The sequence below is a fragment of the Guillardia theta genome (assembly GCF_000315625.1).
Source record: "Guillardia theta CCMP2712 unplaced genomic scaffold GUITHscaffold_25, whole genome shotgun sequence".
Classification (NCBI taxonomy): domain Eukaryota; class Cryptophyceae; order Pyrenomonadales; family Geminigeraceae; genus Guillardia; species Guillardia theta.
Window position 1 is genome coordinate 1,530 of NW_005434649.1, and position 23,012 is coordinate 24,541.

General features: G+C 53.3%; 9 protein-coding genes across 9 annotated transcripts; 4 read left to right on the top strand and 5 right to left on the bottom strand.

Annotated features, from left to right (window-relative positions):
• Window positions 1-3,067: 3,067 nt before the first annotated feature.
• GUITHDRAFT_106490 (hypothetical protein) lies at window positions 3,068-3,541 on the bottom strand (the record flags this gene model as incomplete). Its single annotated transcript, XM_005834425.1, has 1 exon — window positions 3,068-3,541. The coding sequence occupies one exon, from the start codon at window positions 3,539-3,541 to the stop codon at window positions 3,068-3,070; it is 474 nt and encodes a 157-aa protein (XP_005834482.1).
• Window positions 3,542-3,997: 456 nt separating this feature from the next.
• GUITHDRAFT_137295 (hypothetical protein) lies at window positions 3,998-6,398 on the bottom strand (the record flags this gene model as incomplete). The annotated part of the gene is made up of 7 exons (XM_005834426.1): window positions 3,998-5,508; window positions 5,566-5,716; window positions 5,825-5,859; window positions 5,906-6,005; window positions 6,098-6,145; window positions 6,214-6,256; window positions 6,301-6,398. 7 exons carry the CDS (start codon window positions 6,396-6,398, stop codon window positions 3,998-4,000), a joined length of 1,986 nt encoding a protein of 661 aa, XP_005834483.1.
• A 435-nt stretch (window positions 6,399-6,833) lies between these two features.
• On the bottom strand, window positions 6,834-7,490 carry GUITHDRAFT_137296 (hypothetical protein; the record flags this gene model as incomplete). The annotated part of the gene is made up of 1 exon (XM_005834427.1): window positions 6,834-7,490. The coding sequence occupies one exon, from the start codon at window positions 7,488-7,490 to the stop codon at window positions 6,834-6,836; it is 657 nt and encodes a 218-aa protein (XP_005834484.1).
• A 137-nt stretch (window positions 7,491-7,627) lies between these two features.
• GUITHDRAFT_157593 (transcription initiation factor TFIID, subunit TAF6) lies at window positions 7,628-9,275 on the top strand (the record flags this gene model as incomplete). The annotated part of the gene is made up of 4 exons (XM_005834428.1): window positions 7,628-7,809; window positions 7,920-8,823; window positions 8,980-9,043; window positions 9,253-9,275. The coding sequence occupies 4 exons, from the start codon at window positions 7,628-7,630 to the stop codon at window positions 9,273-9,275; spliced, it is 1,173 nt and encodes a 390-aa protein (XP_005834485.1).
• A 128-nt stretch (window positions 9,276-9,403) lies between these two features.
• GUITHDRAFT_69486 (hypothetical protein) lies at window positions 9,404-10,755 on the bottom strand (the record flags this gene model as incomplete). The annotated part of the gene is made up of 6 exons (XM_005834429.1): window positions 9,404-9,724; window positions 9,791-9,871; window positions 9,922-10,074; window positions 10,129-10,272; window positions 10,329-10,439; window positions 10,495-10,755. The coding sequence occupies 6 exons, from the start codon at window positions 10,753-10,755 to the stop codon at window positions 9,404-9,406; spliced, it is 1,071 nt and encodes a 356-aa protein (XP_005834486.1).
• Window positions 10,756-11,543: 788 nt separating this feature from the next.
• GUITHDRAFT_137299 (hypothetical protein) lies at window positions 11,544-18,195 on the top strand (the record flags this gene model as incomplete). The annotated part of the gene is made up of 13 exons (XM_005834430.1): window positions 11,544-12,714; window positions 12,930-13,399; window positions 13,503-13,624; window positions 13,765-13,843; window positions 14,066-14,224; window positions 14,266-15,708; window positions 15,817-15,898; window positions 16,193-16,409; window positions 16,510-16,540; window positions 16,673-17,581; window positions 17,699-17,811; window positions 17,873-17,915; window positions 18,001-18,195. The coding sequence occupies 13 exons, from the start codon at window positions 11,544-11,546 to the stop codon at window positions 18,193-18,195; spliced, it is 5,034 nt and encodes a 1,677-aa protein (XP_005834487.1).
• Window positions 18,196-18,784: 589 nt separating this feature from the next.
• GUITHDRAFT_106495 (hypothetical protein) lies at window positions 18,785-19,210 on the top strand (the record flags this gene model as incomplete). The annotated part of the gene is made up of 1 exon (XM_005834431.1): window positions 18,785-19,210. One exon carries the CDS (start codon window positions 18,785-18,787, stop codon window positions 19,208-19,210), a length of 426 nt encoding a protein of 141 aa, XP_005834488.1.
• A 1,560-nt stretch (window positions 19,211-20,770) lies between these two features.
• GUITHDRAFT_106496 (hypothetical protein) lies at window positions 20,771-21,196 on the top strand (the record flags this gene model as incomplete). The annotated part of the gene is made up of 1 exon (XM_005834432.1): window positions 20,771-21,196. The coding sequence occupies one exon, from the start codon at window positions 20,771-20,773 to the stop codon at window positions 21,194-21,196; it is 426 nt and encodes a 141-aa protein (XP_005834489.1).
• Window positions 21,197-22,231: 1,035 nt separating this feature from the next.
• Window positions 22,232-22,938, bottom strand: GUITHDRAFT_106497 (hypothetical protein; the record flags this gene model as incomplete). Its single annotated transcript, XM_005834433.1, has 2 exons — window positions 22,232-22,444; window positions 22,600-22,938. 2 exons carry the CDS (start codon window positions 22,936-22,938, stop codon window positions 22,232-22,234), a joined length of 552 nt encoding a protein of 183 aa, XP_005834490.1.
• Window positions 22,939-23,012: the final 74 nt, after the last annotated feature.

Here is a 23,012-nt window from a genome sequence, read left to right on the forward strand (position 1 = left end):
AGCCCCTCCATCTCCTTCCTCGTGAAGCGACCAGATGCCGCCGTCGACTTGATGATGATCTTGATCTCCTTGCCGTCCTTGCCGCCTGCCTTCTTCTGCATCCTTGATGCCTTCTTCAACTTATTTCTGGATACAAAGCGATCAGCTGTCAACTCGACTGCGAGCGCCTCTCTGATCTTCGGGTCCTCGCTGAACAGAGTCAGGTGTACTCCCTCCATCGCTTCGCTCTCTCGGAAAGCTCGAAATGCTGTATCATTCGCCTCTGGGCAGCTCGAGGAGACGATCCACTCCACCTCCCTCTGTCTCCAGATGACGTTGGCCCCTACAGCGATGAAGCCTTTCTGACCTAAGCCTTTGTGGACTTGCTGTCCTGGCGCCCCAGCGACCAGCATGCCTGCCAGCGGCTGGAGTTGGACCGCTGCAAGGGACTGGCGCAGCAGCTGATAGCGATAGACGGCAGCTATCTCAGCCGTTGTCATGCCGCCCAAGGTTAGCAGGTGAGTCAGCTCTGCCAAGCTGCCCCCTTTGCCCCAGGGTCCTCTCTTGGCTCGAATCTTGAAAGATCGATCGTGCACGATGCTCACATGTACAGCTGTGAACTTGCGACCATCGATCGCGAAGTCCTCTCTTCCCTGCCAGAGCTTCTCCGCTTGTGCATTGCGGAGGAAGGAAACAGTCACCGGGATCTCCTCAGCACTCGCTATCTCGGGTCTATACGGAGCCTTCCACATGATTGCTTTACTCTCTTGCACTGAGTCTACGATCAGTCCGATCTCTTCAAATTTCTTCTTCAGCTTTTCTTCATGGTTGACATACACCGAGGAGATGCCCAGGAGAGTCATGGAGATGAAGGAAGTCACCTCGTTGCCTGCTGAGGCGGTGTATGTCTCGACCTTCTCCTTCTTGGCTTCTTCAATCTGCTGCATAAACCACTCTCTGGATGCGTCACTCCATCCAGCCATCGCTTCTTGTAGAAGCTCACGTCGTGCCTGCTGACATGTCGAGCGGATGGCTTCTGCGATAGCGTCGGGGGTGCATCCCTCCACAGCCTTGCAAGCCTGGGCTGTCCTGCTGTTCGGATAACGCTTCGCGAAGCTCTTCACCCTCTCGACGAGATCAGCTTCGAGGACAGAGGCATCCACAAGTCCGCTCTGCGTGTATTGGCATGATCTCCGATACAGCAGGTTGCGAACATTTTCATCATACTGAAGAACCATACTTAGAAAGCTATTTGAAGTATACAAACCTCTCGCTTGCAGCTTCCTTGGCGCCCTGGCAGCTTCCCCTACACCACGCGTGCAGCCATGGTGCCTGGAATAACCGGCGCTGCCTGGAATAACCGGCGCTGCCTGGAATAACCGGCGCTGCCTGGAATAACCGGCGCTGCCTGGAATAACCGGCGCTGCCTGGAATAACCGGCGCTGCCTGGAATAACCGGCGCTGCCTGGAATAACCGGCGCTGCCTGGAATAACCGGCGCTGCCTGGAATAACCGGCGCTGCCTGGAATAACCGGCGCTGCCTGGAATAACCGGCGCTGCCTGGAATAACCGGCGCTGCCTGGAATAACCGGCGCTGCCTGGAATAACCGGCGCTGCCTGGAATAACCGGCGCTGCCTGGAATAACCGGCGCTGCCTGGAATAACCGGCGCTGCCTGGAATAACCGGCGCTGCCTGGAATAACCGGCGCTGCCTGGAATAACCGGCGCTGCCTGGAATAACCGGCGCTGCCTGGAATAACCGGCGCTGCCTGGAATAACCGGCGCTGCCTGGAATAACCGGCGCTGCCTGGAATAACCGGCGCTGCCTGGAATAACCGGCGCTGCCTGGAATAACCGGCGCTGCCTGGAATAACCGGCGCTGCCTAAACCCTAAACCCTAAACCCCAACCCTAAACCCCTAAACCCTAAACCCTAAACCCTAAACCCTAAACCCTAAACCCTAAACCCTAAACCCTAACCCTAAACCCTAAACCCTAAACCCTAAACCCTAAACCCTAAACCCTAAACCCTAAACCTTTTGGCTGGCCTAACATAGGTGTCACGATTCCCAACCAATTTGAATCAGCTCCCAGCCGTGTGACCCACCCCAGACCCCAACTGCCATTTGGTCTGCCTGTAGTGTCGGACTAATGGGCCGCCGGTGCCTGTACTAACGGGCCCGGCCGGGCCCCTCAGCTCTGCAAGCATGAGCTTTCCTACTACCAGGATACGCCTGCCGGCGCTTGGTGAAGCTCTTCACCCTCTCGACGAGGTCGGCGGCCTCCTCGACGTGGCCGGTGGCCCGGGCGCCTCCAGAGCGCTCGCCCTGCGCCGGTGTATTGGCATGATCTCCGATACAGCAGGTTGCGAACGCTCTGATCATACTGTAGTACCATACTTCAAGGCTTAGAAGCTGTTTGAACTATACCAAGAACTTGCTCGCAGCTTCCGAGGCTCCGGTCCCCTTGTGCTCCCCCTACGCGCCGCGGATGTGCATGCCTCGGGAACTTCCGGGGCCTGTGCATGCCTCGGGAAGGGGCCCTAAACCCAGCATGACCGTACCGTACGGATCAGTCAAGCCAAGTTCACTGAGCCCGCCTTTAAGAACTCCTGAACAGAACATCGTCCCAGCGTCGTTACACCCGTTACAGCTTCGGATTTGACTTTCCACAAAGGGAAGACTGACTTCATACTGATTTTTAACTTAACTTTGAGTAAAGACTTCAACATCGGCTCTCGCCCGATCTTCCGGCGGCCCTTCTCCTCCTTTCTGCAATAGCATCGGGAGTGCATCCCCCCCGGTCAGCTCTGCAAGCATGAGCTGTCCTTCTGTTAGGGTAACGCTTTGTGAAGCTCTTCACCCTCTCGACGAGGTCGGCGGCCGCGCGGCTCTTCGACGTGGCCTCCAGAGCGCTCGCCCTGCGTGTATTGGCATGATCGCCGATACAGCAGGTTCAACGGCGAACTCAGGCTCATCATACTATAGTACCATACTTAAAAAGCTGTTTGAACTATACCAAGCACTTGCTCGCAGCTTCCTCCGGTCCCCTTGTGCTCTCCCTGTGCGCCGCAGAGCAGCATGCCTCTACTAACGGGCCGGTGCCTCTACTAACGGGGTACCGCTGGGCTGGGCGGTAGCCGCCAGGTCGGAGGGGTCAAGCCGGTCGAGCCGCTGAGGAAGCGGTGGACGTTGCGCTCGCTCCTCAGTCACGAGCTCGTCGAACGCGAGGTTGATGTCCGGCGCCCCCCCTGAGCACCGCCTGCAGGCCCTTCCGCATCTCCACCGACAATGGGAGCCATCGGGCACGATGTTGGTCTCCCCATCCGGCATCACCATCGAATTGAGCATCGCGATGAGCGGGTCCACCACCCCCTCGACCTCCCCGTCCTCAAACTCGACCGCCGGCACGTCCCGCTCCCCCGTCCCCCTGACCTCCGGACGGATGCAGGACCGGAGGCCCTTCAGTGAGTAGGGGCGGAAGGCGCAGCGGAGCCCGTCGATGGTGAGGTTGTGCTGCAACGTGTGGCGGTTGGCAGTGACGGGGAGGTGGACGACGGCCATGCGGAGACGAGGCTGACACGTTCCGCCTCCCCATCCGCTACCCGTCGAACACCGCCTCCGTGCGCTCAGAGCTCATCCTGAGCATGCAACTGATGGGGGGGAGGGGTGCTCCCTACCCCGTCCACGACTCCCCCGCCCCCGCCGCCACGCCCGAGTCCCGCCTCTTCCGCGAGCTCGTGCGGAGGCCAGCCTGCGCCCCGAGGCGAAGGATCCCAGCCTCTTGGATTCGAGTGGTATGAAGGCTAGACATGAGAGTGGTATGAAGGCTAGACATGAGAGTGGTATGAAGGCTAGACATTGCTTTGAGAATACGAAGACTAGGCATTGCTTTGAGGATATGAAAAGAGATATGAAAACAAAGAACAAGGCCAACCCAGCAGGAAAGTAGATTGTGAAAGAGAGGAAGGACGGCGGGAGATTTTTTCTTGACTTCCTTTCATTTGTTCTGAATTCATTTCACTTAACAAGGTGGAAAATCGCATCCATATAGCACATTGAGCACCTGAGACCATCCAGGTAGTGGGCAAGCATGAGACGCGAGGAGCTGGAGGAAGGAAGAGGAGAGAAGAAGTAGAGCGGAGCCTTTGTCTGCTGCTTTATCCTGCTCGCAGCGGGAACCCCGGACCTGCTGTATGCCAGCAGGGGAGCTTTTCCAAAAGTCCGGAGAAGGGACATGTGCATGGCCTTCACATTGATAGAATCTTGTCTTGACTCGACGGCAGGAAGCAGTTGCTTTGCGCCATGAACCCTGACATTCTCCTCTTCCTCCAGCTTTGCTCGCAGACTTCCAAGCACTCCGTCAGCGTCCCAACCAGCAGGAAGCGTGGCCGTGATCCGAGCATGCGCATGCGTCGCCGTCTGCGGAGGCACCCCGAAGCTGGCCATGCCATGTTGAAAGTGATGCTGCCATAACAAACTTGACTCCTCCTCCTCCTGGCGGGAGGTCGCATAACCGAGTGGCAGCCGTAAACTCCCTCGTCCCTTCTCTTCCTTGCAGCCGCCAACAACCACCTTCTCCGTCACAAAGTCACAGCTGAACCATGCTGCCGTCAACCTCCTGCGGACTTGCTCTTCGCTGAGCTCCTCCCATTCTACCTCTCCTTTCTGCCTGTCCCCTCCTTCATCCTTGCAGGACTGACAAGCGTGTCGCTTCAAGCACATCATCATGACCTTGACGTTTTCAGCCGACAGCCTGGCAGCCGCAATCGCCTCCCTCTCCCCCTGTAATGACTTCAACAACTGCCCGTCCCGCTCCAGCACTGACAGGAGGAGGACTGGCAAGCGCGCAATGGGCTCATCGACAATGCCGGCAGCGATGCTAGTCGGCAAGTACACCTCCCCTCCTCTTGTTGCATCCTTGCCACGAGACGACATCTCCACATCAGCCGCAAAACTTCCTCCTGCTCCCAGCCAAACAGTCGGTTGATCATCGAACAACCATGGAAGCGCGGAGAACATGGTGATGAAGGAAGGAGAGTCGCTGATGAGCACTTGACCCTCATCTCCTCCATCTCCATGCTTCTTCTTCCTCTGCCTGTTTCCTCCCCTCGTTCGGAGCTGGGAAAGTGCTTCATGATGCGGTTGGCCGTCTTCACACCAGAGCTTCAGCTGAGGATTTGCAAGCCAACTGCTTCCCGACGCAAACTCGCCATCTACGATTGCTTGCACAGATATCGGTAAGCACGTACAAGTTCGCTTGTACAGCTCAATTGCGTGCAGGAAAAGACAGGTTGAGATTAACCCGTCCGATACGCCTTGCAACATAACAAATTCTTCACTCTCCGTCGAAGATCTGGCAGAAGATTCCTGCTGATCGTCCTCAACTTGCTCGACTTTCTCCTTCCTCAGTTCCCCCTCATCCGCTGTTTCCTCGCCGATACAACAATCAACGTTCAGGTATGCCAGCATGCAGCGATCATTCGACCCCTGCCAGCGAAACATAACCCCACTGGTCCCTCCTCCCTGTTCTGAAGACGCAAAGCAAGGAAGTTAGAACGAAAGAAAGTAGCTGAAACTTTTTCAACCTGCTGGAATGCTCTTCACATCTCCTGCTCCCAGCTCAATGGCCCATTCTTGCAGGAACTTGAACAAGGATGCCATCCTCTTCTGTTTCCTTCTCTCCTTGGGGAGCTCTTGACATCCAGTCATAGCGTGTTTACATTGTTCAATTCGCTCCTGCACGGTTCTTGAGGTATCGCTACTAGCGAGCATGGAAAGGATATCCTGAGAACAAGAGCCATCAAGGCATCGACCATCACCAAGGTCATAAATCGATCTGCATACCTCAAGTCTACTGCTGTTCTCCACCTTCACCTTCCCTGCTCACACAATTACATCCCCGGGGATCCAGCGCATGTACATCACCATGAGCAGCATTGTCGACCTTCTTGGTCACATTTGAATGCCGTGGAGCCACTGGTTTCTGCAGGCCGGACCCCATATCACCACTTCTGGGTCCAAGTTCCTGAGCATGGCGGCCGTAAGTCGTTTCCGACACAGTAGCAAACTTGCCTTCCGTTGGATGTCAAGCTCTATACGCTCTCTGCTCCTCTTCACTTCCACCCTCACAGACGTCCCGACAGGTCCAGCAAGAAGTTTCGCCACCTGCTTCGAGGTCACTAAAGCGCCCAAGACATGACTGAGCATGCCTCCTCCACCGTTAGCCCTCCTACCGCCCTCCCGTTGACGCTTAGGATCGTATCACCCTCCTCTGCCCTGCATGGCATCGTCATAGCAGCGCAGATGCATGCAGCAATCACCCTGCGGCATGGGCTGGGCTCCCATGCTTGACACCAGCGATGCACAACGATGCTCCTCCTTCCCCCGGCGCGAGCTGTACTCCAACACCTCCTGCCATGCCCGGCCTTCCAGCGGCCTTCCAAAAGGCGCGGGAAGGGGATGGGGGTCTGCCAAGAGGAGCATGGAGACGGGAACAAGGGAGACCGGAGTAGGTCAAGGGATCGCGGGCAGGGAGGGGAGGAGAAGACAGCCAGAAGGTGAAGCTGTCTTTACTTTAGTTTAGGATCGTTGTGATTTCTTTGACCACCTTCGATCAGTACATTGAAAATCATGTGGGTGTGGGACATTGTTCATAGAATGTTGCTCCTATAGATGACAGTATTGTTCAACATGACAGAATGTGCGCGCATCATCACGTAAATTGTTATCAAGACATGTATGAAGATGTTGCATGCGAGTATAAACCGGGAGCTGCCGCTTTGTTTCCATGTTCGAACGGTCAGCTATGTCCAAATTTATTCAGACACAAAAAAATGAAATGTATAGCACCATATCAACATGCTTCGAGCTCGGATTTTAGTGAAGATACTATCTCCATACATGCGGCGTAATCACGCATCCTTGTACCGTCACCCAAGAACGAATGATCCAGAAAGTTATCGAGAAAATCGTCTCCATGGCGCATGTGAGCCCTGACTACCATCCTAAGGTAGTTAGGCACAGGAAGCAGATCATTCCTGTAAAGCTTTCCGTCGTAGAGCTTCCCCACTTGCTCGAAGTAATCATCATCATCCCTTACGCGCTCTTTGCGATATTCTTCGTCGCTGTATGCCGTGCATATCACACCTACCCCTCGATCCCCATCATCCGAGACGTACTCTACCACCTCATGCCGCAGTCGTGCCTCCCTCCGAGCAAAGGCCTCGTACTCCTCCTTATCAATGTCCATGAGAGAGACGCGGAGGAAGCTGTTCTCCCTGCGCATGGCTGTACAGGTCGCAAGCTCGCGGTTCTTAGCATACCCTCTGGCGATGTTTATGATGGAGACTAGGTTGAACACTCGGCAGAAGCCATCGACTGTTCCTCTGCGCATGTTTGAACCTCTCATGGTCTGAGACGCCGACGACGGATCCATGAGCGAGCCAAACCCGATGATCGTCACCCTCCCTCCCTTCGCCGCCCCGTCCGGCGCTCGTAGCCATGACCCCATCCCGTCCCTTACCCCTACCCCTATAAGATGGTTATGTACACTTTTCACCCCTCCTTTTATCAGCCGATCTATAGTCAGTAGTACCCGCTCTGCAATGACCTACCCAACTCAAAATCCCTTTCACGTCGGCGGGCGCCATGAGCATCATCCGCGAGGATTTGGTGCAGGAGGCGGCGGCGGCAGCAGGGGTGAAGAATGTCGGGGAGAAGGTCGCGGCGTCGCTCGCTGCTGATGCTGAGTACCGACTAAGGGAGATCATTCAAGACGCCCTCAACTTCAAGCGCCACTCTAGGAGGAGGAAGCTCACCCCGGCGGACATGTACTGAATGCTTTCACCATATCCTCAATCTCTCGCTCTCTCGTCAGGGCTCTTGCACTTGATCTTTTTGTATATCTTTTTGTAAATTTTGTCTGACTCTGCGGTCCCAGCAACAACGCGCTTCGGGTTCGCAATGTCGAGCCCTTATACGGCTTCACCTTTCCGGAGCCCATCGTGTACACAACCAAGCAAGGAGAAGGAGGAGGGTCTCAGATTATCATCGAGGAGAAAGAGCTGGAGTTCGACGAGCTCCTGTCTGCTCCATTGCCCAAAGCACCAGTTGAAGTTACTCTCAGAGCCCACTGGCTCGCCATTGATGGCGTGCAGCCGTTGATTCCAGAGAACCCGATCCCTGAGAACTTGGACGTGGCAGCAGCTGGCAAGAAGAGGAAGGTGAAAGATAGCGAGACCAGTGAGAAGGATCCCATGGTGCAAGACGTACTTTCCCAGGAGCTTCAGCTTTATTATGAGAACGTCACTTCTGCTGTCATTCAAGGCTCTCCGCACATCCTGAGCGCAGCCTTGTCAAGCTTAAGGAAGGATCCTGGTCTGCAGGCTCTTCTTCCCTACTTTGCTCAGTTCATCACGGACGAGGTCAAGAGGTCTCTCAAGGACCTTCCAATCCTCAACGCACTCTTGTCTATGACGCTCGCCATCCTCTCAAACGCGCAGCTGCATGTCGAACCAAGGCTCCACGAGCTCATGCCGGCCGTCATGACCTGCATGGTTGGCAAGCAGCTTTGCAAGTCCAGCCTGGATCCTCACTGGAACCTTCGGGATCGTGCGGCAAAACTCTTGAATTTCATCGTCGACAGGTACGCCGCACCTTACTCGACGTTGCAGCAGCGCATCACCAACACTCTTCTACATGCGTTCCTGGAGCCCACCAAGCCTCTGACCACTCACTACGGCGCTATTGCAGGGTTGGCAGCGCTGGGGCCACAGACTATGAATCAGCTAATCGTGCCGAACGCTCCAGCCTACGCGTCGTTGCTACAAAAGTACACGTTTGACGTGAACAGAAGAGATGAAAGTGCTTCTGTGACAATCGGAATCATCCGAACTAGACCTAGCAGTGAAGGAGCAGATGGAATGCAAGTGGATGGGCAGGAGAGTAACCTTGTGGTCGAAAGGTCCACAAGCAATCACGTGGAGAAATTTGTTGAACAGAACCATATCAAACGATTCGAGGCGATTCGAGTCCGTGGAGCTTTGTTAGATGCTGTCGGGAAATGTCTCTTTTGGCAGTGGAAGGGAAGATTGGCGAAACCAACGAGTGCGCACAATAGTTTATCGGAAGAAATTCAGGAAACAGATGCGAGTGCAGACCAGTCGAAACAAGGTGCATACGAGGACTTGTACACCACGTTTGGGGACAAACTTCTGCCTTTCTACGCTGATATGTCACAACCAATTTGCATGAATTTCATATGAGAGTCAAAGCTTTCACTCACACACGAGTCTGAATTGTACTTGAATAAATTTATTGACTGATCTTAACCATGGCATTCTTTCTTCCAAGTTTCATTTGCGGGCATTTCTTGTCTTCCTTCTCTGCAGAGCATAGTGCTGTCTTTCATCTATCCGCGCTAGCTTATCCTCCTCCAGGCTGGGGTGTTCTCCAAGGGTCAGGGCAGGCCATATGGACCCGCTCGATGTCCTCCAGCATCTCCTTGGTGAACTCATACTGGAACGAGTTGAGGTTCTCAAGCAGCTGCTCTTGGGAAGTGGAACCAATCAAAGTGGACGGCACGAAGGGGCGGGAGGCGACGAAGGAGAGGGCAAGCTGAGTTGGAGTAAGGCCATACTTCGCAGCGATCTTGCAGTATTGCTGAACAGCTGAAGGAGCAGATGAGCTCTCGTAACGAGCCCTGTAGCCCTTGAGGAGGTTCAGACGGCAATTTGAGTTGTCCCCCTCGAACGGAGCCTTCACTTTCTCCACACTGTTAATGTTGGAAAATTTGGTGCTAGGCAGCTGAACGTCGTACTTTCCTGTCAAGACCCCAGCAGACAAGGGAGAGTATGGGATGAGGGCTGTGTTGGTATGAGATGGAGAGCAAACCTAGCAATGATGGTAAGGACAAGGAGAAGAACACGCAGGAATCTATTCACCTCTGCCAATCCAGCTTCGAACTCCCTGGTCAACAGCGAGTAGCTGTTCTGCACAGATACAGGTTTTGCCATCCCCTGCTCCAGAGCAAGAGAGACAAAAGCCATGACACCAAATGGCGTTTCGTTGGAAAGGCCCCAATGACGAATCTTCCCCTGTAACTGCATAAGGTCCAAGCCAGCCGGCAGGCAAGAATGCACGTTAGATACCTGCTGAATAAGCTCGTTCATCGCCTCCAGTTGCTCCTCGAAGGGAACTGCTGGTGTCTCTAAGGTGATATCATATTTGTTGGGACCAAAGAGCGGGACATAGCGATCAGGCCAGTGAATCTGAAGCAAGTCGATGTAGTCCGTCTGCAAAACTCTTTCTCATGCAAACCTTCCCAAACCCCCTCCTTCCTCAGACTCACCTGTAAACGCTTCAAAGACTTCTCAACGCTCTCCACCACTTGTTTCTTTGTCACTCGTGTTCCCTGACCATCGTCTCGAAACCATTTCAGACGAGACGATTTTCCGCACACCTGCAACAGATAAGCTAACAGGACTGAAGTTGTGGCCCTTGATCCTTTTTATCACCTTTGTGGCAAGGATGACTTGATCACGAGGCCGTTGCTTCATCCACTTGCCGATGATAATGTCGGTTGCCCCCGAAGTTTCTGGCTGCAGAGGGATGGGATACCCCTCTGCTGTGTCAATGAAATTAACCCCGAAGTCGTCGAAAGCCGTATTCAACTGCTGAATAGCCTCTTCTTCCGTGTTCTGCTTCCCCCAGGTCATGGTACCAAGGCATACTTCTGAGACGATCAAATCAGAGTCTCCTAGCTTATTGTATCGCATGTCCTTCACGTTGCGAGCTTCTCTGATAGCAGGCAAATCAGCCGTTGTGAACCGCCAGCGGAGGTAGCAAGAACAATTCAATATCTTACCTGATGACGCCGGCAGCCGTGCTTGTGGCAGCCATCTTGAAACTTGGCTTGAGTCTGACCTGAGAGGAAGGGAAGGAAGGGAGGAAGGCGGACGCGGGGGGAGCGCATGCTGCTGCCAGTGCCAGCATGAGCGCCGCCATTACCGCAGCTTAGATGTCCTCGCCGTGCAATTTCCGCTGAGTGTGTAGACACCCATCCAATATTGAAATGTTTATTCAAGGCATTCAGGAAAATTTCGAAATATTAAATGTATTTTGAGAACCTACATCAAAATTTACTAGAAGATTTGATCTTTTATCCACCTCGCAGAAAGTTTTCTGTTGTCCTTGAATGTCCAATGCGACACCAAACTTCAAAGCTTCGAAACTTTCGACTCTTATTATTAAAGTTTGCGACAGAACTTCCAACAACTTGAATGTTTCATTGAGTAACATTGAATCACTGTATAAAATAATTTTAAAGTAAATTTGTACTTGAGTTTTATCTTTCTCCTACAGTTTAGTTTTAATATTTGTACCAAGAGTCCACTCTAAGGTGAAACGGATGGACCCCAAAAAGATTGCACACGGCGATCGGGAGGAAGATTGAAGGAGGGGGAAGAGCGAAGCACGGAGAAACGAGCAGATGCCGATGAGATAGCTATTCTCACCCAGCTAGTGTAGAACCTGAGCCCCCTCCATACAAGACCGTAGAGACACCATGGTAGACAAAGTCGTGGGCAAAGATGTAGAGCCTGCAGTCGGTATGAGAGTGGTGAGTTCCGCAATGGCAAGAGAGTGGGAGCAGAAGCACTTGGATGTGTCAAGTACCTCGGGAGATAAGATCGGAAGCATCGAAGAAGTTCGTGAGGATGGCAGATTGTGCATGGTGCGATGGGATGGTAGCGACTGCGCGGTTCCGTATGCCACAGGGCTTATGAAGCGCTTTTTCTTGCTGGCAGCAACAGATGTGCAGCATGATGAAAGGACAGAGGAGAGGGACATACTGATCGCAGGAGATACTGAAATTGACCTCTATGCCAAGGAGATCATTGTTGAGATCGATGGGAATCAAAAAAGAATTCGACTGAAAGCGATGGATACAGCCGCATCAGTGCCTGAAAGGCAGTTAAAGAATTCAGCTAAAATCATTCGCCACACGCCCCGATCATGTAAACAGAATGACAACTTGAGGATGGTTCCTCTTGCAAATAATTTCAATCACCTGCTGCTGGATGTTTCTTCAAGCACACACATCCGCGAAATGTCACAGATTATGCGATCAGGGTGTGTAACGTCAAAGAATAAGTTCGACGAAAGTTTCTTCTCTCTCCTCACGGACTTGGACTTATTTGATCTCATCTGCACCCTCTCGTCTTGTTTGGAGGCCTCGGTATCCGATGCTGACCGGCAACTCGACGAGGAGCTGGTGCTGGCTGCCAATGCTTCTTCGCTCCTCTTGTGCCTGTGCTGCAACCGGAAGGAGAGCTGTGAAGCAGTGAGAGAGGAAAGTTTGATGCTGCAAGCCTTGTCCTGCCTTCATTCCGCTGCTTCTGCTCTTTGCTCCGACCTCTCGCTCGGTGAAGCTTCTCCGAGCGCTAGGAAGCGACGAAAGCTTTCAGTTTCTTGTTCGTCATCTTCGCTCTTCTCGCGCGATGTCGAGCAGAACCTGGAGGTGTCAGTGGTGGCATGCAGTTTTCTTGTCAGGAACTTCAAGTTCTCAGAAGAGATCTTGATGGCTATGCACAAGCTTGCTCTTGCCTGCCTTTCCCCTCTCGTCAAGAGGGAGCTGAATCACTCCTGTGCCTTGCTGTGTGGAGCCCTCTCCTCGTCTAGCTCACTCCTCTGCAAGTCCCTGCTCGATGGGATCTTTGAGAAAATGAGCTCAATAGGTCTGAGAGCATCCTCCCTTAAATCCCTTCTCCTTCCTCAAATCCCTTCTCCTTCCTCGAATCCCTTCTCTCCTTCGACATGCTCAACCGCTCCCGCTCCTCCTTCTCTTCTTCCTCCTCCCTTCCTCCTCCGCTCTTCCTGTTCTCCTTGGTTTTGCTCAATCAATATTTGTCCTGTCTACTTATCAATCGCCCTGATGATTGTGTATTTGTAGATGTCGACCCTTACTCTTACCCGCGGATTTCAATCACCTCGTGTTCCTCTCACAGAGGGGGGAATGAATCAGAGCAAACAGCTGGAAAGTCGACAGGAGCAGGGGGAGCAGGCGGAAGTGTTTCTACTTTAACTCTTTCTCTCCTCAACATCTGTCAAAACTCAGAGGATACTGGAAGGCAGACAACAAGGAAGGCAGACAACTCGACCAGGAGCAGGGAAAGAGCTGACCTGGGAGATAAACGAGGACAAAAAGAAGGAAATACAGGTCCATCAGATGCTGGCGCGGGGAGAAGCGAGGAAGAGCAGCAAGAGGAGACGAGTTGTGCTGCCTGCAAGTACTTCTTTGATAGAGTTCTTCAGAGGATGATAGACAGGAGCAAGCAGCGTGGGCAAGTTAGGGACGCTGAGCTTAAAAGCCTATTCGAAGTTCTCATGCAAGATTTGTTCCTCCTCCTCTTCTATCCCGAGGTTTGTCCTGCTTTTTCGTTTGCCTTTCTGTCGAGTTTTAGTTCTTGTCCTCGTCCTCGTGTGGTCGCTCCATATGATTCTTCTCATCAATCTTGTCTCGCAGTGGCCAGCTGCTGAAGCTCTACTCCTTTCCATGGGGAAATTGCTCGACTGGCTCGTCGCAGGAGCTCAAGCGACTCGAGTAGCAGGAGGGTACAGATATCTCGCTGTCACCATGCTTGGAAGGTACGATGCTTTCATTCTCCTCCACACTCAACACCTTCTTCCTCACTCTGTACTCCTCTTCTTCTCCTTCTCTCTTCCGCGTCTTCTCAGTCCCATTTCTTCCTCAATCTGTGATTCCTCTCTCATCTTCTTCTATGAAGTTTTATGGAGAAAATCGCAAGACAGCGACAAGCCGGACGACTACGAATCTCTTCGTTCTTCGAGAACAGATTTGACTTGGTGCCTTTCTTCCTTCCTCCTTCTTCCTTTTCTTCCCTCTTCTCTCAACTCGTTCCTTTCTCGTCCTTCTCGTTTCCGTATTTTTCCTTCCTCTTCCTCCTTGCCTCTCATGCCTTTCTTCTCTCTCCACGTCCTCTTGCATCGCTACACTTGACCTCTACGTTCCACCTCCTCCTTCCATTTCTCCTTTCATCGAGCTTTGTTGTGACCCGTTGCCTTCAGCAACAAGAGCTTCTTCACGGTGTCTTCCAGCTAAGGCCGGAGAACGGCAACGACTTGCTGGGCCTGCGAGTGAGCAAAAGCTTCGGCGAGCAGGGAACGTTCTCTGGTACAGTCATCAAGTTTCAGCCTGACGAGGAGGAGGGAAAAGGATGGTTCAAGGTATTTCCTCCCCCTTCTCTATACAACCTGATCTGCCGAAGGTTCAGTACGATGATGGCGACTCGGAAGATCTGTCATGGCTGGAGCTTCTCCTCCTCCTCCCGCTACGTGGCCAACAAGCCTCCCTCCTCAACGATCTTGCTCCAGCTCTCGCTCAGGCTCGCCTCCTCCAGTTCCTGCAGAAGACGGGCTCATCACACCCCATGGCCAACTCTGCGCTCGCCTTCTACAAGAGCTGCATGCTGTGGGAGGAAGGGTTGGTCTCTCCATGCGATGATGCAGAGCAAGAGAAGGAGCAGCAGCAGGCGGAAGAGAAAGAGGAGGAGCGGGAAGAGGAGGAGGAGTATGCACAGCAGCTCTCCCTTCTTTTGTCTGAGTCTCGAAGGCTCCTGCTCTCTCTCCCCCGAAGGATGAATCATCTTTTACAGCTCCTCCTCCGACAGGACAAGCAGAGCAGCGAATCGAGGATGCGGCAAGCGGCACTAAAAGGAGTGCGAGACGTGCTGCTGATAGATCCCTTCCTATTCCGCGAAAACTCCGTCATGCGCATCATACGCAGCAGATGCTTCAAAGACCCCTCTCCCCTCCTGCGCTCCTCTGCAATGGACATTCTTCGCGCTTTCCTCCTGTTTCAGCCACGAGTTCAAGCGGAAGACCTCGTCCTAATCTTCCAACGTGCTCGTGACGTCTCCTCCCAAGTCAGATTGCAGGTCCTTCCTGTCCTCACCCAGCTCGTTCGCCTCTCTCGACGCCAACGTCGTCTGCACGAGCAGCAAGGAGGAGGAGGATCAACACAAGCGACAGAAACAGTGGAGGAAGACGCAGGGAAGGCTATCGGACATATCTGCATGCTCTGCTGCGATGAGGAAAAGTCAGTGAGAAGAGCAGCAGTAGCAGAGCTTATGCAGCTCTGGTTTTCTCTTGCAGGGCACCAGGGTCACGACAGAGGAGGAAGAGGAGGAAGAGGAGGAAGAGGAGGAGGAAATATGATGGACAATATAGCCGAAGAGTTCCTGATGGTTTTGGCAAGCTCGCAAGCTGAAGGAGAGAGGAAGGAGAAGAATGTGCTGAGGAGCGCGTTGAGAGTCATCGGACAGGGTCATCCCATGCATTCAGCGGAGGAGGAGGAGGAGGAGGAGGTGATAGTGGACGAGCATCCACTTATATCCTCCCAAGAGTTTGCAAGCGTGAAGAAAGGATGTCGAAGAATTTTCGACGCTCTGGTGCAGGAGGTGACTTTGCAACAGTCTGCCCTGTCGCGCTACAGCTACGGAGATGTGGATGAGGAACAAGAGGAGTCGGAGGAGCCAGAAGAGCTGGAAGAGCTTCTGGTGCAGAAGGAGGGGCAGAGCGAGGAGAGAAGGAGGAGGCAAGAGCAGGCGGATCTCCCTCGGCTCAGCCTCCTACTCCGCGGGCTCACGAACCTGGCCTCCTGCTTCCCCGAGCTCCTCAAACCGCATGCTGGCTCGCTGCTGTCGTCAATGGTGATCCATCCCAAGATGCTGGAACAGGAGGGGACAGCGAGAGGGTACGGAGATCTGATGCACATCCTGTCGTCATCTGCTCAGCTCGCTAGGATGTGTGTGTTGCAGTTAAAAGAAGTCGGAGAGGAGGAGGAGAAGTCGATCTTTGCACTGCAGAAGAATCTCGCGCTGGTGGCAAACCGCGTGAGGAGTAGGAGGACTCTAACATGTCTGCTACGGTGCCTGTGTACGCTCACTCGAGGGAAAGTGAGCACCAGAAGCGTCATCTTCAGAACTTTCCGACGATACGGTGATGATGATGATGATGATGATAGAGATGATGGAGATGGTGATGATGATGGTGGTGGTGGTTGTGGTGGCAGTGATGGTGGTGGTGAAGATGATGGTGGTGGTGGTGAAGATGATGGTGGTGGTGATGATGGTGATGATGATGATGATCATGATAGTAGTGGCTGTTGTGATGAGTTGTTTATGATTTATTCAGTTCAATTCACGCGCGAGTATTCGAAAGGAAGGAGGAAGGAGCACCTTTCGTATGTCGGCACGGCGCTGGTGGGGGCAGGAACCCTCTGCAGGCACTTAGGGAGGAGCGACGCCTATGAGAATGAGGAGCAGCAGCAGGAGTTTGAGTTGCTCCACACCTCCCTTTTTCAGCTCTGTGCGAAGAAACTTTCCCAAGACCCAGAAGAAGTTGTCAAAAGGTCTTCAGTCTCCTCCTCCCCTTCTCCCACCTCTTTCCCTCATCTCTCCTTCTGCTTCTTCCCCATACCCATGCACTCCACTCTCATGTTGCTTATGCAGGGCTGCCCTTCAGTGCATTGGAGGCATGCTGGTGAGAAAGCCTTCGCTGCTTCTTGACGCTTCGCTGTCCTCGCTCGTCTCGTCGGCGCTCTCGGGCAAGGAGGGATCCGTCGCGCAGGCGAGCAGAAGTCATCGAGTTGAGCTGAGCTGACAGCTTTTTCAGCTCACAGTGCTGGAGGCCTTCCGAGTGTACCTGGAGGATGAGGACATTGAGTTGAGCAGAGCGAGGCAGAGGAAGGAGACGAAGGATGAAACGGTGTCGGGAATCAGCACGTTCATCGCCAACGAGTATCTCCCGCTCTTCATTGCCGCCTCCTTCCCATCACTGCAGGACGGGACGGCGACGGCAACGCAGGAGGCGGTGAGGATGGAGGCAGTGAGCTTGCTCGGGGTCATTCTGAGGAGGGGCCTCACTGCCCCTCACTGCGTCTCCTCCAACCTCATCGCGCTCTCGGCATGGGCAGAAGCTCCCTCGCGCGCTGCTTGTCGCATCCTCATGGGGCTACACGACAAGGACCGGGGGGTTTGCGGGATCAATCAGATTGCCGAAGGCATCGCCATCGCAGTCCGGCACGTGTCCAGCTCCATCCCCCTCCCCCAGGACATCGCTAAGCTGCGCCCCCTCCCCCCGGCTGCGTTCGCCACAGCCCTGCTCCTCCTCTCCCGTGACGCCAGACAAGTGCGGAATTTAATCGCCGCTCTCCTGCACAGGATCGAAGTCGCGCTGGGGTCGGGCAAGGAGAAGGACATGATTAGTTGCTTCCTCCTCGTTTGCGTGCTGGCCCACCTGAAGCATCAGAGCATCGATGGGCCCCTCTACAGCATCTTCCTCCTCTCCAAGCGCGTCATGACCTGGGGAACGACAGCGATGCATGCCCTGCAAGCTCTGAGCGAGGAGGAGGAGGAGGAGGAGGAGGAGGAGGAGGAGGAGCGAAGGAACGAAGAGGAGCAAAGGAGAGGGGTTCAGCTGAGCGAGGAACAGGAAGGAGCCTTGATGCATGCATGCGTCTCCTTCTTCTGTCTTCAACTCATCAAGTACTTGAGAGATTCTTACGGTATCTCCGACCAGAAGGTAAATCATTGCTTCTTTCTCCATTTCCTTCTCTCATCACTTCTCCTTGCCATCACCCCCCCCTTCCCTCCTGATTTCCCTCCTTTTCTCTTTCCTGCTGTCTCTGACATTCCCCAGCTGCGTGCTTTCGACGTCGAGAAGATTGTTCCTCGTTCAGAAGCCTTCGAGCATCCTCTCCGAGCCTTCGAGCCCACCTGGCTCCTCAATCCTTCATCCCGCCCAACCTCCAGGTGAATCAGTCGCTGGCGTTCAGCCTCTCGGCGAGGAGCGACTGATCCCGAGGACCTGCAGGAAGCAGTTTGCGGAGCTTCAAGAACGCCTTGCTAGTCTCATGGTCTCCTGCCACCTTCAGGAGGAGCCAAACACGGCGAGTCTCCTGCTTCCCCTCTAACCTGTGAGTGCTGACTGGCATGCAACAGGCCGCTATGGCGGTGGCCCTGGAGCAGCAGGAAGCGTTGGCCATGGGAGGGGTCGAGAGGCAGGAAGGGGGAGGGGAGGAGGCAAGAAGGGAGCGGGAGAGGGCGAAGAGGCAGCGCGGCAGCTGGGAGGACCCTGACTTAAAGCGATACTTTCGGGCCACAAAGAAAAGCAGCGGCCGCAGGAAGACGGCATGAAGACGCAGGACATTGTCCTGCGTTTCATATTTATTGTAGCAGTGTACGATTTTAAAACTCACATCAAATGATTTTGATTTTGAATCGTGGAATGTCGGCGGGGATGAAAGGAGGGAGGGAGAGAAGCAGGAGAAGCAAGGAGGATACAAGAGGAACAAGTTACGTAGAAGAAAAGATTCCGATAAAAGCGAAGGAGAGTAGCTACTTCTATATGCGGGTTTAGTACTGATAAACAAACTAATATTGAGGTTAAGCCGAAAATGTCTGTTTACAATTGAACGGGCCTAACTTTCATGCAGACATCACAAATCCGAACTTGAGCTATCCAATGCCAGACGAGAAAGAAATCCGAAAATGGATGTTTGCACGAAATTTGTTACTCGCTCGACTTGGAAACGATACTGGAACTGAAGCTAAAAGAGTATCAGTCAGATTTCAACGCTTTCTCAAACCGATAACCAAACCAGAAAACAAGACTGCAAAAAAATTGCAACAACAAGAACTCAAGTTTTGGCTCAGCCTGGCAAAGAAGTGTGTTGTGCATCTTCCTTCCCGTCCTCGACATTATCCCTGTTACTATACCCCAGCAATGGACGACAATTGGTTCATGTTTTACTCAGGCTTGGTCCAGGCACCCCTTCTAGATGAAGCGTCGCCCAACGACATAGAAGCCAAAGAGGAGGAGTCTGAGCAAACATCTTCTACATTACCAACCCCTCAAGACCAGCCCAACAAAGCAGGGCAAAGAGAAGGGACCGATGAGAGAATATCCTTGTCTCCAACTCCTCAAGTCAAGCCGAACGAGGCAGAAGCTCAAGAGAAAGAGTCGGATGACACTGCCTCTTCACCTGCTACGATGCATCGTGAAAATTGTCTGACGACAAAGAAAGCAGCGAAAATCAAAGTACGCTCGCCCGACAAGACCTGCCGGGAGGATGCGGGGCTGCCCTTGTTCTCTCCGTCCAAGCTTGCCGCGATTCACCTTGTCGACATGAATGGCTCTATAGTATGCTGATTCTAAGCTGGAGATGAGAGCTGCTCTGAGCGAAGACAGCATGTAAATAGACTAACTCTCGTCGCGATCAGCAGGAAGAGCGAGCATCTCCATACCGGGCCTGAAATCGGCATCGTCGTGATCTGCAAGCTTTACATCCTAGCTTGTAGAGAGGAGTGGCTGTGTCATAATCTAGACTTTTCTCAAACGAAGATTGACCATGACTCAAGCTTTGATCCCGATACTTGTAGCAAGACCCTGGTACTGGATTGACTCGTGCACATTGCTGGGTTCTCTAAGAGCTTTCTGCTCCCCTCCGCCGCTGCCCCTCCGCCCAATCTCTCCCCCTCGCCTTCCCCCTCCCCCCCCCCCCCCCAGTCTTTACTTTGGACATTCTCTTTGTCCACGGCATCTCACACTCGGCCGCCATGGCCTCAGCCCATCTCCTCGACTAGCTGCACATGACTTGTCGTTGTAGGGGTTTACTTATGTCTATGGTACATGATACGAGAGCTATAGTATACACGGACAGGATGCTTCAAGCGGCGACGGCATAGCTGAGGTTGAGCTGACCGGCCTCAGCAGAGCTGCAAGCTGTCGCTACTGGACCCCAAGCCCTCGCGCCCAGCAGGAGAAAGATGAGGTCCCATACATCAAACGTCGCCGATACAGCAGCTTGAAGAGCGACGGCGTTTGGACGAGGAGAGCCGCTGGCTGGAAGGACTCAAGGCAGGACAGCTGCAGAAAGGCTGGGATGACGACGGATAGAGGAAAGGGAGGTTGTCAGGGCTGGAGACGACTGAGATGGAAGCAGACGAGCCGTAGAAGCTTTCGAACATGTCCGACGAAGCTGGGCAGACAGAGAGAGAACGGAGGAAGGAGTCTTGGCACATGAGGAGAGGAGACAGGCAGGCTGAATCAGAGGGAGAGAGGGAGAGAGATAGACGCAGAGATAGGGAGCCGGGAAGTAGGAGCACGAGTGTACTATCGCAGGAGGCAGGACGAGGTAGCGTAGGAGGCAGAAGACCTTGAATTGCAGGCGGCGGGGGTTGGGTCCGTGGTGCTGACGCGCTTTAGGGAGTCTAGAAACATCTAAACAGCAAGTGATGACATATCCGGAGCTCGAAACCAAAGGTGTTGGAGGACAGGGGTTCTGCTTCTAACGACTGGCATTGAAAACTTGTAAGCATGCAAGCACCTTGTAAGCTTTTATCTAAGTCCGACGGCCCGGAGTGTCGCCTGGTCGCAGTGGCCGACCGCGTTGAGCCGTGCCGGTCCGAGCTTGAGCTCTTGACCCCGCGTGTAACCAACTTGGCAACACTCAGATCCGACTACATGTGGTATACTTCGTGTCAGCAGATCACGGTCCGGCGCACCATTCCCGTCGCTCTTGCTTCTTTACTTGCAATCTTCGTCCTTTGATATGCGCTAGGGAAGCTATCCTTGTCAGCTTTTGCTTCCTGTCCCGCTCTGTCACCTTTCTCTCTTTTGCTCTGTAGAAGCCCGCCTGACTCCTCTCCTCATGTGCCAAGACTTCTTGCCATCACGTCTTAACATTATCCCTGTTACTATACCCCAGCAATGGACGACAATTGGTTCATGTTTTACTCAGGCTTGGTCCAGGCACCCCTTCTAGATGAAGCGTCGCCCAACGACATAGAAGCCAAAGAGGAGGAGTCTGAGCAAACATCTTCTACATTACCAACCCCTCAAGACCAGCCCAACAAAGCAGGGCAAAGAGAAGGGACCGATGAGAGAATATCCTTGTCTCCAACTCCTCAAGTCAAGCCGAACGAGGCAGAAGCTCAAGAGAAAGAGTCGGATGACACTGCCTCTTCACCTGCTACGATGCATCGTGAAAATTGTCTGACGACAAAGAAAGCAGCGAAAATCAAAGTACGCTCGCCCGACAAGACCTGCCGGGAGGATGCGGGGCTGCCCTTGTTCTCTCCGTCCAAGCTTGCCGCGATTCACCTTGTCGACATGAATGGCTCTATAGTATGCTGATTCTAAGCTGGAGATGAGAGCTGCTCTGAGCGAAGACAGCATGTAAATAGACTAACTCTCGTCGCGATCAGCAGGAAGAGCGAGCATCTCCATACCGGGCCTGAAATCGGCATCGTCGTGATCTGCAAGCTTTACATCCTAGCTTGTAGAGAGGAGTGGCTGTGTCATAATCTAGACTTTTCTCAAACGAAGATTGACCATGACTCAAGCTTTGATCCCGATACTTGTAGCAAGACCCTGGTACTGGATTGACTCGTGCACATTGCTGGGTTCTCTTAGTTAAGAGCTTTCTGCTCCCCTCCGCCGCTGCCCCTCCGCCCAATCTCTCCCCCTCGCCTTCCCCCTCCCCCCCCCCCCCCTCGCCAGTCTTTACTTTGGACATTCTCTTTGTCCACGGCATCTCACACTCGGCCGCCATGGCCTCAGCCCATCTCCTCGACTAGCTGCACATGACTTGCCGTTGTAGGGGTTTACTTATGTCTATGGTACATGATACGAGAGCTATAGTATACACGGACAGGATGCTTCAAGCGGCGACGGCATAGCTGAGGTTGAGCTGACCGGCCTCAGCAGAGCTGCAAGCTGTCGCTACTGGACCCCAAGCCCTCGCGCCCAGCAGGAGAAAGATGAGGTCCCATACATCAAACGTCGCCAGACCCTGGTACTGGATGGAAACAGTCCAAGCCATGAAGACTCCCCTGCTTTCGAATGAAATGGTCAAATCATTACCAATCACTTGTCGTTCGTCCTCTACAACTGACACCTATTTCCCCAGTGACCTACTTGGCTCCAAGTTGCTTCATAATTCCTGCTGGTCACGTTCTTCTGTAAATGCTACAGATTCTGACGATAACTGCTGCAGTTTGAGGAGACCATGCTCTAAAAGCTCTCGAAGTATCCGGAGCGAACTACGGCTTGAGATCACACCTGAGACATCTGGCGAAGAATTAGAGGTTCATGGAGGATAAGGCAAAGGGACATGGGGGCCATACCAGACATAAAGCAATCATATCGGGAGCAGACTTGCAATTAGCGCTACATTCGAATCGAACTGTCCGCCATTGGACGGCTCGCAATATCATGAACTGAGCTCGATCGAAGTCCAACCTTTACAAGCACACTTGACTTGCATGCTGTCAGCTTCTTTCGCAGCAGAGGATTCTTCAGGTCGAGCTTCATCTCCACCTCAGACGAACTCAAGTCTGAGAGGTCGACAAAGGCCGTTCCAATGAGATCATCAGCAGTCAGCTGCAACAGTATAGGGTCAGCCTCCAACATCAATCATGGTGTCAGCTTTCAACATCAATCATGGTGTCAGCTTTCAACATCAATCATGGTGTCAGCTTTCAACATCAAACATGGTGTCAGCTTTCAACATCAAACAGGTATCAGAGAGGCCTCACGTTGTCCCGATCCCAGACTGCGACAGTGAGAATCGTCATGCCCGGGTACAGTTGCCACTCGAACGAGCTGTTCCATTCGGGATTCAAGCTCCCAACGACTGTTTCCGTCCTGTAAGTTGGTTGAAGTGTGTTGCCGTCAACGTAGACCATGCAGTAGCCATCACACTTCCGCAGAACATCCATCTTGGGAAGGTTGGAAGCCGACAGGACTGTCAACGTCACATACATTTCGGCATTTGCTGGGGAACTGGGAGGTCTGCTCAGCTCGACTGCGCTCCAGGCCCACTGTGCGCCTCTGCTGTCTGGTGAATTGAGGTTCCCAGTAGCCTCAAGCATCATCAGCTGCCGTTGGCGGATTTCGGCTAGCAACAGATTGATAGCGATCAGCCGCCTGTTGAAAGTCAAAAGTCACC